Here is a 13921-nt window from a genome sequence, read left to right on the forward strand (position 1 = left end):
TGGCCAACTGGAATACAGCTTTGGTGGTCATTGAAGAAAAAACCCAGGCATAGGAGGAGTTTGGTGAGACCATGGAGAAACACTTCCCAAGTTTGGCAGGTTGGTGCAGAGTCTGCAGGGATGCTGACTTTGAATCAAGCCATTGTGGAAAAGAAGGAGCTAAGCCGAAAAGGGAATCTTTCAATTTACTAGTGAATCTACAGTCCTACCCTCACCTCTGGTCACGAGCTGTGGGTTAAATCAACAAGATCTCAGATACAAGTGGCTGAAAGGAGTTTCCTATGCAGGGTGACCAGGGTGTCCTTTAAGGGAGGGCGCTTAGAGAGACGGTGAGAAGCTCTGTCATCTGAGAGGAGCTAAGAGTAAATAAAACCACTGCTCCTCTACATTGAGAGGAGCCAGATGAGGTGGCCAGGGCATCTTATTAGGACACCTGTCTGATGAGGTTTTCCGCGCATGTCCCAACAGAAGGAGACCCAAGGGACGACACGAACACTGGAAAGACTCGGTCTCTCGGCTGGCATGGGAACACCTCTGAATTCACCCAGAAGAGATGGATATAAGGGTTGGGGAGAAGGAAGTTTGCGCATCCCTGCAAAAGCTACTACCCTCGCAACCCGACCTCCGATAAACCCCACTTTATACTCTCGTGGTTGACAAAGCCCGCAATGCATCACGTAAGCTGCGCATTGCACATCGCAGCACCTCAGCGTAGTTTTTCTGCGCACACGTCAAAACGCAGAGCTCATCTCTCGTGATTGTTCCATTTTAATCAACTGCTGTGATGAGGTACTCATCGCTAGTCCTGGCTTCACATACTACTTACGCGGTGGACCTCTCTGTCGGTTTTACAGCATAATTAACGCAGTGGAGATACAATCTGCAACGTGATGAATCGCGGTTCTCCATCTGACAATCGGATAGGACACTGAGTTTGGTGGTTGCTAGGATAATTGTGCTTGTCTAACTGCATTGTGTCAAAAGTTCATTTTGATGGGAGGAGGATTATACTTTGGGGTTGTATTTCAGGAGCTGGGCTTGGCCCCTTAGTTCCAGAGAAAGGAACCCCCTAATACTTCAGCATCCCAAGATATTTTGGACACTTCCATGCTCCCAACTTTGTGGGAACTGTTTGGAGGTGGCCCCTTCCTCTTCCAACATAAGGTCAAAAAAGAAATAGATGACAGAGTCTAGTATGGATTAGCTTTCTCTCAACCTAAATGATTCAGAACCGAGAGTCAGAGCCAGGCCTGCTCGTATAACATCAGTGTGTGAATTTATAAAGAGTTTCTGGAAGACGGGTAAAAAAAATTTCCATAAACTGACCTCCACTCATGGACGTTTATTTGAGTCAGAATTTTGTCCAGAGTCCAATTCTGAATGACCATCTTTCCTCTTCAAAAGCCCCTCCATTACTGTCATCGTGTAGCTCCGCCAGGAACAATGCCAGTCACCACCACCTGACACTTCATGGATCAAAGTCCTGTAATTAGCTACCTATATTCCCACCTATTGATTTAGAAGCGTAATACATGATTACTCTGCCCATCATTAGACAGCACGGACAGTTAGCGACTGCACATTATTTGCAGAGTCATTTTGCCAATTAGTTGTGAAATTGGATGATTTCCCACAGCACACCAGACACTACGGCATGGCACACAGTGATCAAAAATCACTGCTTTTGGAAACATAAACTGAAATGAGCAATTGATTATTTGGAGGAACGAAAATAACAGATTTTGCAATAGCTTTTGGGGAAAAAAAAAAAAAAAAAAAAGATTGTATTGACTTTGAAGGTTTCAGCTGCTGAACCGTCAAACTGTTGAAAATTCTGACATGGAAATAGAGTGTTTCCTTGGTGGCTTCAGATATATAATTTTACCATTTTGCTGATTTGTTCTGATATTTAATCTGATGGAATGTATAGCTCTTTACCATCTTTGAGCTCCTCCACGGTGTTCCAGGTCGCCTCAAGATTGTCTTAGTTTTAATAGGAGTGACAGCATTCATAACATCTAAAATTTTCTGGTGAAATTGTCCAAAAGGTCATCGACTGTCTCGGCACTCAGTTTGTGGCACATTTATGGTCTCCATACACTTAGTGGCAGTTTTCCCATTTATGTACCTTTTCTTAACAGTGATTGTCAAATTTTTGAACAATTTGTAATTCAAAGACTACGTAAAATTGGTCTGAAAGGGTCATATCCCGATTTGATATAATTTAAACATCCTTTGAGATGAACAGGTCTAAGGTGTAACCTTAAGTGTGGGTTCAACTCTTAATATGTTAAAAAAGGTCAAATGTATCTAGTATAGCAGAGTTCTGGTTGGGTGAACTTTCATGCACCCCCGAGGATCCTGCCGAGGGTGTAGAGCTGGTCCAACGTTCCATGGACAGGACGAAATCCATATTGCTCTGCCTGAATGGAGGGACGGAACATCGTCCACTCGGACTCAATGTGCCCAGTCTCCTCTGGGACGTGAGCAAAGTTATTTCGGAGGTGGGGGTTGAAATTCCTTCTGACAGGGGAATCTGCCAGCCGTTCCCAGCAGACCCTCACAATACATTTGGGTCTGCCACGTCGGACCGGCATCATTCCCCACTATCAGACCCAACTCACCACCAGGTGGTGATCAGTTGACAGCTCCGCCCCTCTCTTCACCAGAGTCTCCACGACATCCGGTCACAAGTCCGATGACATGACCACAAAGTCGATCACCGAACTGTGACCTAGGGCGTCCTGGTGCCAAGTAGACATATAAACACCTTTATGCCTGAACATTGTGTTTGTTATGGACAATCTGTGATGAGCACAGAAGTCCAGTAACAGAAACCACTCGAATTCTGATTGGGGGGGCTGTTCTTCCCAATCACGCCCTTCCAGGTTTCACTGTCATGCCCACGTGGGCACTGAAGTCCCCCAACAGAATGATGGAGTCACCAGAGGGGGCGCTCTCCAGCACTCCCTCTAAGGACTCCAAAAAGGGTGGGTACTCTGCACTGCTGCTTGGTGCATAAACACAAACAACAGTTAGGACCCGCCCCCCTACCTGCGGCGGAGGGAGGCTACCCTCTATCCACCGGGATAAACCCCAGCGCATAGGCCGCAAGCAGGGGGGGCAATCAGTACGCCCACATCTGCTTGGCGTCTCTCGCCGTGGGCAACTCCAGAGTGGAACAGAGTCCAACCCCTCTCAAGAGGAGTGGTGCCAAAGCCCAAGCAATGCATAGAGGCGACTGACTATATCTAGTCTGAACTTCTTGACCTCACGTACCAACTCAGGCTCCTTCCATACCAAAGAGGTGACATTCCACGTCCTGAGAGCTATTTTCTGTAGCTGAGGATCAGATCACCAAGGTCCCCGTCTTTGGCCATGGCCCAGCTCACATCGCACCCAACCCCTATGGCCCCTTTTACAGGTGGTGAGCCAATGGGAAGGTGGACCCATGTTACCCTTTCGGGCTGTGCCCAGCCGAGCCCCATGGGTGCAGGTCCGGCCAGCAGGCGCTCGCCTTCAAGCCGGGCTTCCAGGCCTGGCTCCAGAGGGGGGCCCCGGTGACCCGCATCCGGGCAAAGCAAACCAAGATCCAATTCTTGCACTCGTCATAGAGGTTTTGGAGTCGTACTTTAGTTCCTAGGATCATTGGTACACACAAACCCCTCCACCACAATAAGGTAATCGTGAAAGACCTAAATTGCCTTAGAGTCTGATCCAGGCATTGCATGTTGTCTGTCTCAAGACATGTCTATCCGAAGACATGTCTATCCCACACCATGATTTTCTTTTTTTAAATAACTATTGGCGGTCAAATATTTACATTTTAATGTCAAAAGACACGACAAGGCTAAAATTTAATTAGTTTTTGGACTCAAATATATTGCAGACGATGGATACACAGAGTAAATGTGTTTTCCGGGTACCCCACCAACGACTTCATTGATCGGATCAGCTAATTATGACAAGGCCTATCAGCATTAAATACTAATTATCGGCCAGTAGATCTAATAGAGCCAGTAGAACAGATCGAAATAAAGTCTTCAGGGAACCCCAACGCAATGCCCGCAGGCGCTTGGTTACCCTCGAGGCATGTTCTAGAAATAGCACAAGTTGCAAATTGTTACTTTTATTTGTGCTTTAAATTTTGAAGCTTAAATACTTATGTTTATGATTTTTTTAAATAATATAATTAGATTATCACGTATTTATATATTTGTAAAGTATAAGGAGTTTTGTTATTTTGGAAATTTGCCACAAACAGGTCATGTAACCTTTCATACGATCAGTGCTCATGAATTAGCCCTCAGCCTCAAAAATATTGTTGACCCCTGGTCTAATTTATTGACAGATACCCCCTCCGTTCTACCTATCGAACAGTGGAAATGCAAGCCTGATTAGGGCAAGTCCAAACTGTACTGTGCCAAACCAATACGGGCTGGACACTGTGGAGAGGTTATTGGGATGGTGAATTTTTAAAACAAGATTATGGCCAAATGTATTTATTTCTCTGCTCTGGGTTAAGTGAAACAATGTCTGTCCACGGTGCTCATCAGAAAAATAAGTGACATGGGAAAATAAGATACACCTATTGAATTGTTATGGTGCATTTGCCTGACTTCACTAACTACTTGATTTGTTTTTATCATCATATTTGCTCATTCAGCCAAAATTTTTTCCTATTTTTGGGTTTAAACAACATACAAAAAAGGACAGAGCCAGAGCCGGTTCCTAGAAGCTGCAGAGACAGGACGAGTTAGATGGTGTAGCAAGCTTCCTGGTGACATTCATAAGTGGGGGAGGGGTTAGATAGTCGTGTTATATGTCAAGTAGAGGGCCACATGCAACAGCGCATGCTCGCGATGTAGAATAAAGGTCAAAGCACAGTACTCTGCCAGAGCTGTGACCTTGAGCTGTTTACAAAAGCAAATGTGCATGTTCATGTGCGCGCGGATCTGCATATAAAAGCGTATGTGTAATAACCACGCTTAGTGAACAGATGGCGCTTAGACTACTAGACATTCTATAATCACAACTGAATGACCATGTGTGCTCTATGTGGAAATAAGTGTGGCTTTAAAACAAGTGCATCAAAAGAATCACTAAGAGCTATGTAGACCTATAGAAATCATGCACCTATGTCATAAAATCACGTGATTTTTTGTTTATGTCGCCATATTGCCGGTCAAACAAAGCATTGTTGAAAGTTAATTCCATTAAGACGAAACGAAAATATGTCGTATAGCATGACACCCAGAGTTTTGTCCGACACCGTTAAAATATTGAGAAGGTGATAATAAACGAAGGTACGTGGAAAAATTAGAGACACTTGCCATATATGATCCATATTTAATGCCCAAGTTGATGTTTTCTCCGATAAGAAATTTTACTTTTAATTTGCTTCCCTGTCTTGGACAACTGGGAGATACAGATGTATCTGGTGAATAAGTCATTGAGATTTACACAGAAGAGTTTGAACAGTAAAAAAGTCTGGACGCATACAAATACTTTGTTGCTGGATCTGTTCTCATTCAGGAATAAATCCCACATAGTTATGGACCCACTCAGATTTTTTCAGTACGTCTTCTTTTCCTTTCAGCTTGTCCCGTTAGGGGTCGCCACAGTATGTCATCTTTTTCCATCTTTTTCGGCCTATCTCATGCATCTTCCTCTCTAACTCCCAGTGTCCTCATGTTCCCACACAACATCCATCAACCTTTTGTCTGGTCTTCCTCTCGCTCGTTTCCCTGGCAGCTCCATCCTCAGCACCCTTCTACCAATATACTCACTCTCTCGCCTCATGTCCAAACAATTGAAGTCTCCACTCTCGAACCTTGTCTTAAAAACATCCAACTTTGGCTGTCCCTCTAATGAGCTCATTTCTAATCCTATCCATCCTGTTCACACCAAGCGAGAACCTCAACATCTTCATTTCTGCTACCTCCAGTTCTGCTTCCTGTTGTTTTTTCAGTGTCACTGTCTCTAATCCGTATCTCATGGCCGGCCTCACCACTGTCTTATAAACTTTGGTCTTCATCCTAGCAGATACTCTTCTGTCACATAACACACTAGACACCTTACGCCAGCTCTTCCAACCTGCTTTGATACATTTCTTCACTTCCTTACCACACTCACCATTACTCTGGATTGTTGACCCTAAGTATTTGAAGTCGTCCACCCTCGCTATCTCTTCTCCCTGTAGCCTCACTCTTCCCCATCCACCCCTCTCATTCATGCTCATATATTCTGTTTTATTCAACTAATCTTCATTCCACTTCCTTTCCGGTGCATGCCTCCACCGTTCTAATTGTTCCTCTGCCTGCTCCCTGCTTTCACTGCATATCACAATATCATCTGCGAATATCATGCCCCAAGGAGATTTCAATCTGACCTCATCTGTCAGCCTATCTATTACCACAGCGAACAGGAAGGGGCTCAGAGCAGATCCCTGATGCAATCCCACCTTCACCTTAAATTCTTCTGTTACGCCTAGGACACAACTAACCACTGTTCTGCTGCCCTCATACATGTCCTGTAATATTCTAACATATTCTCCACCACAACAGACTTCCACATGCAGTACCACAGTTCTTCTCTTGGTACTCTGTCATAGGCTTTCTCTAGATCTACAAAGACACAATGTAGCTCCTTCTGACCTTCCCTGTACTTTTCCACGAGAATCCTCAAGGCAAATAATGCATCTGTGGTACTCTTTGTAGGCATGAAACCATACTGTTGCTCGCAGATACTTACTTCTGTCCTGAGTCTAGCCTCCACTACTCTTTCCCATAACTTCAATGTGTGGCTCATCAACTTTATTCCTCTATAGTTGCTACAGCTCTGCAAGTCCGCTTTGTTCTTAAAAATGGGAACTAGTACACTTTTCCTCCATTCTTCAGGCATTTTCTTCAGTACAAATATTTAAATAAATGACCTCTGGTTTCACACAAACTTCCATTAATTAACTATGATTGGGAAAAAAACATTTTAGGACAGGGAGTCGTCTCCTCCATACACTGAAGCGTATTGCTGTCACACGCTTACCTCTGTAAACCTCTCTGTGACAGACTTTTTTTTTTTTTTTTAAATACACATTTTTCTAAAAAGAGTCAATTTGCCATTAGGATCTTCTTGATACTTTGAGATTGAGAAGAATAATTCCTACCCAAAATGAAATGATTGCTACACGGAAGTATGTATTTTGCTGGGCACCATCCATTCCGTTTAATTGCCGAAATCCATTGAGATCTTTTCTGGTCTTTTCAACTGGTATTCTATAGAATGATATCTTTGAAGAACTGTCTTGTCTATTGTGACAACCAACAACACAACAGGTGTCGGACAATTTGAAAAATCTGCTCCGGTTCAATGACTGAGCAGCTTTGTTTGACCGGCAATATGGCGCCGTAAAAACGGTGATATTACGTGCACGATCACTATACAGCACCAGACAAACAGTTACAGGATTCCATCACAAAGGCTACATCCTAAACCCCCAGGTACATTTGCCATCTCAATCCAAACCTACACAGTTTGTGCGAATGTCTGAGTGACTGTTGATGGGAGGCTGTGGGGCCTGTAGGCAACTAGACATGCGAATGCGCAAGCATTACGCCCAGCAAGAAGCAGTGTTCCCCAGTCAAACTGGCATCTAGGTTCAGGAGACCTGGATAAATAGAGTGTGACGACTTAAATGTCAAAAATAAAACAGGTTACAAAGGCGAGAGGTTGGGTGGGTAATGGTAAGCAGTCAAAATAAGTGTGAAAGACAATGCAGAGGAAAGTGGACTGAATGTGGGAACATGAGACCACAGGTCTGCCATTGTGTGTGAATGGGTCAGTAGAGAACAACTGAACAAGCTAATAGAAGCAGAGGTTAATACTACCGGCAGGAATGGTGCAAAAATACCAACAGAAACATGGATATAACCACTGAAGACTACAACCATATGGCCACCAGGCCCTGTCATAGTCAGTTGTCTCATAAGGTAGAGGTTAGGTGGCATCTCCAGAGGTCCTTGTCCTATTTTTCCATACTCTTCCTCTTAAGAAAAGACCCACATTGGCTCCTTTTCTTCTACTCACTCTCACTCTAAAAAAATCTCTCTGAACATCTGGCTGATGAAAAGAAATAAGATTGAAAGAGAAACCTGCAGAGAGAGCGGAAAAAGAGGAGACAGGGAGGAGGCAGAGACAGGAAGGGAAGTTTCTTCTAAAGAGGCAGGGGTAAAGTGGGAGCAAGGAAGAGGAGAGATTATGCTGGTGGCGCCTCTATGCATGTGTGGTACATTGTGAGTTTGCGTGTGCAAGTTGCAAAACTTTATTTCCTCACACACAGACATGCAAGCACAACCACGCATGGCCAAGAACAGACAAAAGATCATAAACACATACCAATACAAAGAAATACATACAGGGCCCCACTGAACAGTGGCCAATGTACTGCTACATTCTCAACTGTCATGTACACACAGATAAAGCAAAGTTCCCTTACACAGCAAACACACAAATTACTCCACCCACATGAAAAATAAACATTCACATATAGTAAATTTAAATGTGGCAAAAAAAAATCCAGTGCTTAACTTTCTGCCACAAAGAAATGTAATTACAGAGCATTTGCTTGATTGAGACTCACCTGTATATTAGGCACTTTCTGTGGAGTGGTAGGGGGTGAGGGGAGCGCGTGGGAGGCAGAAGGTGGCGGTGCCCAATGGTGGGAAGCCTGGTTGGGGACAGGGGGCATGCTCTGTAGAGGGTGGGGCGACAGATGAGTGTGCTGGGTCTGAATGGTTTGAGTAGGTGGCAATAAACCATGGTTCATAGTCAGGACTCCATGTTGATTGACAGGTGGCACCTGAAAACCAACAGGACAAGGCTGCATGGGCTGGCCACTCCTCGAGGCTTGTTGCTGGGAATGGAGATGTTGATCTCCCCCTTGGCTTACTGGTGCTTCATGAGGCCCTGAAAAATGGCAGAACAATCACTTACAAAGCGTTTAGCTGTTGGGAGAAATAACCACATAGCTTCAGAGAATTAAAAAAAAAAATACAATAATTTAATGGTTTTAGAGTACAAGTAATAAAGTAAATAAGAGTAAATGACCACTTTACCTTGTGAATGGTGGGGGGGCCGATTTGGGCCAATTTGGGGACCACGATGTGGTCCCAAGCCAGAATAAATCTGACCAGCGTTGGGAGGTATGCTGTGGGTCTGCTGGTGTTGATGTGGAGCAGACAGTGACGTTTGGGGAGGTCTCTGAGGATGTGCAATAGAATTAGGTGTAGACTGCAGGGCTTTGTAGCCCGTAACCTCTGTGGGAACAACTAGTCCTGCACTCGGGGGCCTGACCTGCTGGGGTGGCGGGGTTGGGGTTCCCAAAACCCGCATAGGGGACAGTGATGAGGGAGAGGGGTAGGATCCCTGAGCTGGGGGGGCAAGGTGCGACTGGGGTTGACTTGGGTTTTGGGAGTGGCTAAGGGAGTGCATAGGCTGGCCCTGTTGCCCTGTTGGCTGTGGCTGCATTTGAACAGAATGTGTTTGATGGGATGGTCCAGAGGGGTATCGCTGTCCTGGTTGCCCAGAAGCTGGGCCAGATCCTTGATTAAACCTTTGGCCAACCTGCCCAGGTCCCATAGCAGGGCTGGCATTGCTACTGACAGAAGCGTTGCCACCCTGGCTGATCCCAGAACCCATGGCACCATACTGGGCTTGATAGCTTGGGTACTGGCCACCCCCAAACCCACCCAAACCTTGCTGATGTTGATGAGGATGTGGAGGCTGTCGTGAGGGGGAATGTGGGAATCTCGGTGTGTGGCTTATATTAGGGTAACCTTGGCTTTGTGGCTGTGGGTGCCTGATTTGACTACCCACCATTCCAACATGTCCCATGTAGTGTGACGGGTCTTGAGTAGCTTGATGAGCCATGCCCTGCGGTGGATAATGTTGGCTGATGCGAGGTGCATTGGATGTGGGTTGACCTTGGATCCCGCCATAGTTGCCTTGAGACATTTGGAACGCTCCGATCTGGTTGGGGCCACTCCCTGGTTGGGCTGCTGCCTGATGATATGGTGATCTACTTTGATGCTGCTGGCACCAAACACCTGCTCCAGTTCCTCCACCCCCAGTATCACTTGGGTAACCATGATGGGTATTACTTGAGTTAGCAGGGTTATTATGGTAATGGGATGCCATGCCATTCATTGTTGCATTGACATTTGGTGGCCCCTGGCTAGGACCATTCTGAGAAATCATTCTCCCCCCAGGCGCGGCAGCCTGTTCATAACCTGTGTAAGTGGTGTGGTCGTATATTTGGCCTAATTTAGGTTGTGCTGGTCCAGTACCAAGGAGCATCCCCTGATGGTAACCTCTGTTTCCCTGATGTTCATGGTTTAGAGGGGGATTAGTCTGCCGGGGTAGAGTGGTGGACTGGCCTGGGGTAGGCTGTTGAGGAAAACAGTCTCCTAAACCATCTAATCCATCTGAAAACAGCCCTGAATCGTCCCCAAATAAACTCATCATCCCTGGGTCTGCCATGGCTGGGTGGGGGCCCAAAAGATGGGAGATGTCTTGTGCAGGAAAGACCTACGCAGCCAGCTGCTACCTTGCTACTCCATGGTCCTCTTTAAAAAGGTTCCTGACGAGAGACAGGGGGGCAAGAGCACGGTTTTTTAAAAGCAGGGTACACGAGCCAGCACTGTTGCAGTATATACAAACACAGAACAAGGTTTGCTGATTGGTTAAGCCACAGATACAGAGAATGTTGAGGTAATTGAAATACAATTATTTGACTATACAGTGGTGGAACGTGGATGGGTGGTAGGCAAATCTCCCTCACAGTTCTGAGGACCAGGGCTCAAATTAAGGCCCTACCTGTGTGGAGTTTGAGTCCTCACATTGTGCCTGCGTGGGTTTTCCTCGGGTACTCCAGTTTCTTCCCACATTCCAAAAACATGCAGGGTAGTTTGAATGTGAGTGCGAATGTTTTTTTTGGTTATACGTTTCCTGCAATAGGCTTGTGACCAGTTTAGGGTATACATTTCTTCTTGCCCAGAGATAGATGAGATAGGCTCTAGCGCACCTCAGACCCTAGTGAGGATTCACGGAATGGAAGATGAATGACTGAATGACTGACTACAGTATGAAATGTTCACTGAATGTTAATGTGAAGTTGCCATTTTTTATTTTTTAAGCACCAACTAATAAAAAAAGAAATGCAGTGGTACTTCTACTTAAGTGATGTGAATTTTATAATCATGATAATATAAGTTAGGCATCAAGTGTTGAAGGTGCCTTAGATAAACTCTTTAATGCATCGTAACTAAAATGACTTGTTTTTAAGCATTGCTACAAGTATATTATGAAAAGTAATGAGTCACAAGAGCTACTCATGAACTAAAAACTGTTTGGCACTGTGACCAGTGTTTTTTCCCCAACACCTTCACTCCCTCTTTAGTAGATCAGCCAAGCAAAATACAAGCCTTAGAGAACATCTTGTGCTACTTCCTTCAGTCCACATTGGCACACTCCATTTCCTGTCTGGCAATATTCATACCAACACGTGCACAGTTTAGCATTGAAGCCCAGCTGTCACTGTAAAGGGAATTAGGGGAATGGTCAGTGTGCCGCATTAGATGCCAAATCTCATCAAAGGATGAGGCCTTCAGTAGACAGCACTCCTAACAGGCAGAAAACCATCATGACATGTTTGGAGGAGTCAAGAGTAGTCTGGTGCTGTACTGACCAATTGGGCTTTACTTTTTATATGGATTCAGATAAGATCAATGATTGGTAAAGCAGGGCTGTGACATTTTTCTTCCCTAAGGATTTGAGAAGGCCCATTGTAAGGCCACAGGTATTGCAACTAGCTTCTGGCTGTGCAACATTTTTCTTGTGCAAACCTATTATTCTTTCTTTCTATCAATCTATTCTTATTTTCTCTGGGCACTGACTGTTGATCACCACAGACCTAATTCTCGCTTTTCTAGATCTTAAGGAGCCCTAAACTAAAAAGGAGTGACGCTAGACCTTTTAGTTAAAATGTTGGTAAAGTTCATCATTCGATGTCCTAATGCCTAGGCTTAAATGAGTGCCGGTTAGGAAGCTCAATGAAGCAGGCCAGTATATGATTTCTTCCTTTGTCTGTGGTCCATTGGCTAGCTCAAAGCTGAACAGTGTGCAAATATGTTTCTAAGCTCGATTTTGAATTAGCCAACTCATTTTAGGCTGTGTTGTGTGGTTGGGGGAAGAGGAATCAAAAGTTCAAGTGTATTTTCATGTCTTTCATATATCTGAAATTTGATTAACATTGCCTTTTTCTTTTTTTTGCAGAAACTACTCTATGGACACGGCCTTAATGAAAACTACTGGACATCAGTGATGCAACCACTGTAACATTGTCACTTAAATCATAAGGCAGCTTTTTATTATAGACTGTTTAATAGTCTTAAGTGAAATGGAATGTATTAGCATTTTTTTCATTGTGTATTTCAAGTTTAATGAAAAATAATCTTTCCAAATATCAAGAGGACTTTCAGGTTGGTTAAAGCTGATTGACAAATTTTAAGTCAATTTTGAGTACAGTGACCTATTCAGTGAACTGAATGGAAAAGACATTGATAGGACTTACTTAATTTAAAATATGCAGTATACACAAGACTTTCAGGCCTTGAGGTTTTCTCAAAGCAAATCTATGGTACCTTTAAAGGTGTGGCAATATAACATTCCCATCAACCAATGTTAGAGCTTCAAATACCCGTAGGAAATGCAGTTTCTACATGAAATCAACACTTCATTTGAATTCTACTACCTTCAAAAATTTTACAAGATTGATATTGATTTGTTATGCTAACTAACCTGTTGCAATTAGATAGTTAATGTATGCACTGACTTTCTAAAGGAAGAGTGATTACCAAACAATAGCTTATTGCAGGAGTGTCTTTGCAGTTACTACTATGGCAACTAAACTGCATGCGGCCTCCAGGCAGTACGACAGGAAATCTCTGCCATGTCAACAACATCATGTTTCCTCTGAGACAGGAACACACAAACAAAACAAAGCGCAAGAGACTAGACAATGCCTCATACATAAAACTTTACTAGACAAAGTCATGACTGATCTCTCCCTTCCTCTTGTGAAAATATGTGTAAGCACCCACCAATCTCCCATTCGCACTTAGGTCTCAGCAACTTTAATTTGTACCTTTGTTCCCAAAAGGAGAACATCATGCAGGAGTTGGCTACCTGTATGTGTAATATTGCTCAAGTGAGGGGATTCTGGCCTGTATGCTTAAGGCTGGGATTTAAGACCCAGAAGGAAGGAAGATGAGGAGGCAGGGATTGCGCGCGTGTGTGTGCATGTGTGTGAAAGGAAGCAGGAGAAGAGAGAAGTTGAGGAAAATGTGGTTATTTTACACACGGCCACCTCGTTAATGAACAGTATGTGTGCACTGCTGTGTGTGCGCATTAGGTGGCGGTTGGGGGTGGGGTACCAGGAAAGGGCTGTTTCCTAACTATGAGATAGGAAAAAAACACTTGCTAACGCAGCCTGATCCTAGAGGTTGACATGGATGCATGTGTGCAATGAAGTAGGTCAAGCACAGTAAACCCTTCATACGTGTGCATATATGTGGTATAATTATCATAACTAAACTATTAATCTCAGATTTGACAACATTTGAGACTCTTACTGTTGACACAAGTGCCACAGACATTCATTGGCTAATTTGTTTTTTAAATAATGAATGCATTTTCATATTAGGTAGATTTTTCAAATTTAAATTTGTGGTCATGAGGTTACACCAGGGTTGGGCAAACTTTGGCCTAGGGGCCCCATCTTGCCTGTTAACTATTTCAATCTGGCCCACCAAAGCTTGGTAGAGAATTTCCCAAATCGTGACGATATTCATTGGACCTTGAATGA

At 44.1% G+C, this 13921-nt stretch overlaps 1 protein-coding gene across 3 annotated transcripts in view; it reads right to left on the reverse strand.

Annotated features, from left to right (window-relative positions):
• chd7 (chromodomain helicase DNA binding protein 7) overlaps positions 1 to 13921 on the reverse strand; it is a 131418-nt gene that overhangs the window by 79083 nt on the left and 38414 nt on the right. For all 3 annotated transcript variants that reach the window (XM_061839886.1, XM_061839884.1, XM_061839885.1), the window contains exons 2-3: positions 9114 to 10636; positions 8639 to 8964 (exon numbers count right to left, since the gene is read on the reverse strand). In XM_061839886.1, the coding sequence (XP_061695870.1) occupies positions 8639 to 8964; positions 9114 to 10536 (1749 nt within the window). In that variant the 5' untranslated portion in view covers positions 10537 to 10636. The remainder of the gene's footprint in view (positions 1 to 8638; positions 8965 to 9113; positions 10637 to 13921) is intronic.

Source organism: Syngnathoides biaculeatus, chromosome 13, assembly GCF_019802595.1.
Source record: "Syngnathoides biaculeatus isolate LvHL_M chromosome 13, ASM1980259v1, whole genome shotgun sequence".
Classification (NCBI taxonomy): domain Eukaryota; kingdom Metazoa; phylum Chordata; class Actinopteri; order Syngnathiformes; family Syngnathidae; genus Syngnathoides; species Syngnathoides biaculeatus.